At 40.1% G+C, this 6,782-nt stretch overlaps 1 protein-coding gene across 1 annotated transcript; it reads left to right on the forward strand.

The window, feature by feature from the left end:
- The first annotated feature begins 1,089 nt into the window (after positions 1–1,089).
- On the forward strand, positions 1,090–6,713 carry LOC125656272 (coadhesin-like). Its single transcript, XM_056145853.1, has 12 exons — positions 1,090–1,099; positions 1,324–1,767; positions 1,934–2,104; positions 2,237–2,407; positions 3,385–3,555; positions 3,978–4,148; positions 4,522–4,692; positions 4,995–5,165; positions 5,377–5,547; positions 5,727–5,923; positions 6,357–6,519; positions 6,640–6,713. The coding sequence occupies exons 1-12, from the start codon at positions 1,090–1,092 to the stop codon at positions 6,711–6,713; spliced, it is 2,085 nt and encodes a 694-aa protein (XP_056001828.1).
- The last annotated feature ends 69 nt before the right edge of the window (positions 6,714–6,782 follow it).

Raw genomic sequence — 6,782 nt, forward strand, 5'->3', positions numbered from 1 at the left:
GCTGATAATCTGTTCGGTACAGAAAGTTAAATTTTTGCTTTCAGATAATCGGTTTATCTGTAGCTGTAAATGGGTGTTTTGAAACCCTCTGACCATTAAAGATTAAAAGATAAGAAAGATTAACAACGACCTAAATATTTTAAGATTTTACTGAACTCATTTTGTTTTATAGATGCAGTCATATTCATACCTTAAACTGGACACACACTGGATTGTGTCGTTGGAATGGTGTTTTTAAAATAAAGGTTACAAGTGCATGCATTTTAAGAACATTGCATAGATTAAAGTTGAATAATTTGATATAAATCAGAATGGGAAAATTGTATAGAAGCATATAGAACAAAACAAGAAAAGAACTCAGGGACCGCACACCTCCGCCCACGCTCCCAAACAAACACCCTCCCCCCCCTCCCTCTTTCTCTCTCCCATTCCCTACATCTGTTTATTGCCATCTAAAACAACAATAAGAACAACATTGGCAGTTATAAAGCTATACAAGCATAGAAACAAATAAACAATGGTATCTAAGTGAATCAGAAGAAGAAGGATACCTATTTTCTCTGACAACACGGAGTCTTACAGTCTGGTCTGGATTCCCCAGGCAGTGCTCAGGATTTTATCATAGAGCCTACTAACAATTTAATGCGATCCAGATTTATCTATGTAAACAATTAATTGTTCCGATACATCCCTGTCAGTACGTGACCAGTTCTAAGTCACCACTGACGTGAGGGGGGGGGGGGGGGGGGGAATTGTCTTGCACATGATTTAGTTGTATTCCGAAGATCAAAGTCGACTGTAAGCTAGATATATCTAGCGGAGAAAACCAGCGGGATGGCTCGCACTGCTAGATCTAATGACTCGCACTGCTAGCTCTAATGGCTTGCACTGCTAGCTCTATAATGGATCGCTGCGATCGAAAAAGTCCGAGCTGTGCATTCATTTAGACGACCCTGATAAAAAAAACGGCAGAGATTGATAACATGGTTACCTCGAATTGTCTAGATTTTATGGAAATGCGGTGTCCTTTGCACGGTCACCTGGATACATGTATATGTACTTTTCGTAAAAATGCTAGCACCGTAAAAAATGATAAAAGGTATATCAGCTAATTCACATCTCCTTTTTAAAAAGAATGATTTTAAGGCATGAGTCAACACAAAATAGATGTCACATCATCACAGGAGAATTAAAAACTTGGATTTAAGTAAATAACTTTGAGCCATATTTCCAACCTTTTGTCAGAGAACATGGCTACATTTCCCGCGCTAACTCAACAGTCATACCGTAGACACATGATATAAACAACTGTTCTACTTTCAGGTAGTAATGCAGTCTTGTTTAGCACACCAAATGCGTACAGCTACCACAGCATCAGTAGATACGGCATTACCTGCGCCGGGAAAGATTACGTCACTTTCCGAGTGCGAGCCTGTAACGACGCTCACGTGGCTTTGATGACGTATGATCGTGACAGTGGTCCGCTGTATGAGATTGTCATCGGTGGATGGGGGAATGGAAAATGTTGCATGCGGAAGGGCAAACAGGGACACTGTTACAGGCAATACTCAGGCCGAGTACTCAGCTGCAGCGGCTACAATTACTTCTGGGTTGGATGGGGCGGATCAAGGATCAGGCTAGGAAAAGGCACAACCTATGGATCCAGCACCCTTCTGGACTTTTCTGACTCCTCTATTAAGGTCAACTATATCGCCGTGAGCACGGGTTGGGGTTCCACTGGTTCCTGGGAGTTTTCAAATCCTCCAGGTCAATGGAATTTTCAGTAGCAATAAGTATTTGATGATGTATTAATTAACATCTGAACTTAATGTGTTAATACAACACCCATTGTTAATTGGTGGATATCGAATCTCTCACATGTCATTTAAAGGATTTTTAAGCATCTTATCCTGAAATAACATGATAATTACAGTTCATGGTGGGTGGTCGAATTGGTCGGGGTATGGATCCTGTACGAGATCTTGTGGATCAGGAACTAGGTCTAGAAGCCGCAGCTGTACTAATCCCAGACCCTCAAACGGTGGAAACAATTGTGCCGGATCATCGACATCGTCACAAAGCTGCAACACACACAGCTGCGCAAGTATGTCAAATACAATATGTCAAATACACAATTTAGTATGCAATTTTCTAACGGTAATTACATACATCTTTATTTGTCAATCTTTTCAGTTCAGTTCTGTACTGTTTCTATTCTGTATATCTTTATGTACAGTCCATGGCGGGTGGTCGTCTTGGTCCGGATATGGATCATGCACTCGATCATGTGGTTCCGGTACGCGGTCTCGAAGTCGAAGTTGCACAAATCCCGCCCCCGCCCACGGCGGAAACACGTGTTCCGGATCATCTACTTCCTCTCAGAGCTGTAACAGTCACCACTGTCCGGGTATGTAACATTTTAGTAGTCCGCAAGTAATCTTGTTAAAAAAAATTAATCTTTATTCAAATATTTAATTTAATGAAATGTTAAAAGTTTTAATTTAAACATAATTCTCTGATGCCTTCAGAACTGATAATTTACAGAAGGCAGATACACGATGATAATGAATGACATATGCAATTAAATATACGAACCCCTCAAAAGAATATACATGTACTAGCATACGGATTTGTTCATGTGTGTGATAGACGTCCAAAGCATGGGACTTTTTTCCTCAAGCACAAAGAAACAATAGAACTGTGATTGTTTGCTTAATTGTTGTTGGGTTTTTGTTTTCTTACTCAAACGGAGACGTTACAATTTGTATGTGAAATGACCATATTGTGATAAACATTAGTAGAGATAAAAATAAGTGGAAAAGGCCCAATGATACGTATTTACTCACTGCACTATATATTTGTTGACTGAGTTTGAGGTCAACATGTGTTATGTTGGACCTGAGGACCAAACTGTTGCCTGAGGCTGGAGGTTTGATTTGAGGGTCTAACATAACACACGTTGACCGAAAACTCAGTCTACAAATGTTTTGTTATACCTTCTCTCATTAAAGGTATCAAATAATAAAACGGAGGCTGATGGTAGATGTACATACATATTATTCAATCAGTAACAATTCAGTGTTCGATTTTGCGATCGCTGTATTCAGCGAACCTGTCCATTGAGAAATCTTATTGCAGACGGATGTTGATATTTACATTACTCTTTAGAGGGGTTCGCGAATTGGTCGTATTGCCGTAAATTACGCGTGAGGTTATAAGTCAAAAGTTCACTCGATGTTGACTGAACAGTCCAACAAAAAAAGGACCGGTCAACATTTTTCTGTGAGAACATTTGAATTATTGGACTTTTTTGTGGTATTGATTTATATAGAAAGTAATTTACAAAGGTATAACAATGATAAATGTCCTCTCCATTTTGTTTAGTTCACGGCGGGTGGTCCGCTTGGTCAGGTTACGGAAGCTGTTCCAAGACCTGTGGAACCGGAAAACAGTCACGAAGTCGTTCTTGTACAAACCCAGCTCCTGCTTACAATGGAAACTCGTGTTCTGGATCTTCCAGCAGTTCTCGTTACTGCAACACACACAACTGTCCAAGTAAGCACAAACTCTTCTACTTGACGTTATAATTATGGTCACGTGTGTACGAGATTCAGCTTAAACAATCTGCAGATATTCATGAAAGAATGTAAACCTACAGGTACTTATTTACAACGCTAACTTAGAATATCTGTATGTGTATATACACTGTACATGGTGATGATTGCTCACATGCAGATGGAATTTTAATGGCTATCTGATAATTCAAGTAGTTTCAGCTTAATTTACATAGACAATCATACAATAACAAAGACAATTATGTTTTCAGATATTGTATTTAATTTTTGTTTTCATGCAACTCAGAGAAGAAACAAAATATGTCGTTTGAAAGTTACGTTGACGTATTGTACATGTGTGTGACGTATTCTACAAGAGTTTGACGTATTTTACATGTTTGTGACGTATTCTACATGTGTCAGTTGATGGCGGATGGTCAGCGTGGTCAAGCTATGGTACCTGTTCTAAGACGTGTGGAAGTGGGACACAGTCCAGAAGTCGCACCTGTACAAATCCTACCCCTCAGTACCTAGGGAAATCCTGCTCAGGGTCAACCTCCAGTTCCAGAAACTGCAACACGCACAATTGTCCAAGTATGTGATCAAAACTTGCTGTAGAATCATTATAGTTGGTTCCATTCTTTATAATTATACCTTTTCATTATTGGGATGGAATTGTATGGATGAGCATTTTGTGATTAGAAAATTTGTTCAGTTGAACTGTTTCAGTGAAATTGTGATAAAACTCTCGGTATATAAGGGCTATACTTAGAGATTCCACAACATGCAACAGCCATAACGTGTATCCTGATTCTACAGTACATTGTTAACCAAGAAAACAATCAAATAGAGATATTTGGTAGTCAGTATTGATTAATCAGAGTGATAAAATATTAGGTGAACAGAAAATCGACTCTTATGTCCACTTTAGTTATAGATTAAATCCGTGTTATGTTTTCCTTAACAGTCGATGGGAACTGGGCAGCCTGGGCGTCTTATGGTGCATGCACGGTCACGTGTGGAGGTGGTATTCAGACCAGGACTCGCTCCTGCTCAAACCCAGCCCCCATGTACCTGGGTAAAGCGTGTGCAGGGATGTCTTCTTCATCTCAGACTTGTAACACCCACAACTGTCCAAGTTAGTAAATCCAAAGAACATTTCGTAATTATCAGAATTATTTGATTTTTCGTCAGCTACGTCATTGATTATAAGGTCATCTTCCTTTGATTCTTTAAACCAACTTTTATTCGCGACGACTTTAGTTCGCGCTTCACCAGTGATGAACTGGTTCTCAGCTACCAATATTCGAGATCAAGATAATCTTAAACAAATACGAGATACATCAAAGGCCTGTTTCGCGGCAAGAAATATTCGCTCACCAGAAATTGTACTGTTCACTAATAAAAGATATGCTTTATGTTAAGTGTTATGATTTACAGTTGATGGTCAATGGGCAAGTTGGGGAAGTTGGGGTTCCTGTTCTGTGACGTGCGGCGGAGGTTCCCAGTCTCGAAAGCGCACGTGCACAAACCCTGCTCCTCAATATAATGGGAAAAGTTGTCCAAACTCCGACACGTCGACCCAGTCCTGTAATACACAGCCGTGTCCAAGTAAGTGAGCAGTAATGAAATAGTGAAGGTAACGAACAGTGATCAATTTCATAAAGAATATAATATATAGTGTGGGGCAAACACGGCGCCACTGGGACCACCATTAATTCATTTATCGTTCTGTTCTCCTGAATGTGAATGGTCTCAGTGTTGGTAAAACTACAGAAAAAGTCTTGTCTCTTGATAACATAATGATGAAAAAATATTGAAGTTGATGGACGCTTCAGCAGTTGGGGTAGTTGGGGAAGTTGTACAGTGACGTGTGGAGGCGGGACACAGGAGAGACAGCGCACCTGTACCAATCCCGCTCCCCAGCACGGTGGCGGCCTCTGCAGTGGACCCACCACTAGCAACCAGAATTGTAACACACAAGTGTGCATAAGTAAGTAGTCAACTTTTGATTTATGGTTATCTGTGTGAAGACGTTGGGTCAATCCTCGCATCTGTAGCTTTTTTTTTTGGGTCGTGTTGAACTGGAATATAAGGCGCAGTCAATGTGAAGCATGGGGGGGGTGTGGCTTTTTAAACTGATTTCAATTGTATCCTTTCTTTGAATCCCAGTTGATGGCGCTTGGAGTTCCTGGTCTGGTTATGGGTCATGTTCTGTGTCGTGTGGAGGAGGCAAGCAATCCCGATCCCGATTTTGTACGAATCCCAAACCCGTTAATGGAGGAAAGAACTGTCCCGGAAGTGCCAGTGAGTTGACAGACTGTAATTCCCACGACTGTCCTACGGTAGCTGCGGGGACATATCAACAAGTATGTTATATGCTAGGAAATATACATGCGATATCATTTACATCAATGTGATCACTTTCCAGAATTTACATTTCCAATGTATTTATCTTCCATAACTTCACAAATTGAAATGATAGCCGTTCCCTGATGAATGTGAATGCTGTGTAAAATCTTCATAAATATACCGGTAGTACGGATATTTTAACGACTGTTCTCCGACAGAAATGAAAAGAGAATGCAAATATAAGAAATACATTTAATCTTTGAATACATGAGGTACGAAGAGCAACGCTTTACGCTGACATAACGCGCTTCATCAAGTATGCAGGCATACAACGTCGCGGCTCATACCCTCATGAATTTCCAAAATGAAATTGTTTTCTTAGTTACTGTTCGGTAGCATCTTTGTTGATGGAGATGTGATTGTGGTTGCATTATGATTTATTTGTTTCAGCTTTGCCCATCGGGGTGGTTCACATGCCAGTCGGGAGGACTCACGTGCATAGACAAAACTTTCCAATGCGATTGCGCAAAGGATTGTGACGACGGAAGTGACGAGGACGTAACATATGCAGGTTGCCAGACAACACAAATGATGGAATGTGAGAACGCTGGAGGTATGATGCTTTTAGCTGCTAACTTTATTTCACTGATTTGTCAAGATTTTAGACTTGATAATTATCCCATTTATTATCTACTTTGAAAGAAAATTCATTTTTAGTATTTCTATTTTTCAGGGCATTCCCGTTTCTCCTGTCTCGTTGTAGTCTTTGCCTTGTTGATTTCCATGCTGGTGCAGTTGTCAATGTGAACGTTTTAACCATATGATAAACGTATCTACATTAAACGTACTATGCATCAATGAATGTAGAGAGTGAAA

The sequence above is a fragment of the Ostrea edulis genome, chromosome 7 (genome assembly GCF_947568905.1).
Source record: "Ostrea edulis chromosome 7, xbOstEdul1.1, whole genome shotgun sequence".
Taxonomy (NCBI): domain Eukaryota; kingdom Metazoa; phylum Mollusca; class Bivalvia; order Ostreida; family Ostreidae; genus Ostrea; species Ostrea edulis.

Excerpts from the sequence above, each read along its gene's own strand:
- LOC125656272 (XM_056145853.1), top strand. Across the intron at positions 2,408-3,384 it reads TAACAGTCACCACTGTCCGG|TTCACGGCGGGTGGTCCGCT; the intron begins GTATGTAACATT and ends CATTTTGTTTAG. Across the intron at positions 5,924-6,356 it reads CTGCGGGGACATATCAACAA|CTTTGCCCATCGGGGTGGTT; the intron begins GTATGTTATATG and ends TATTTGTTTCAG.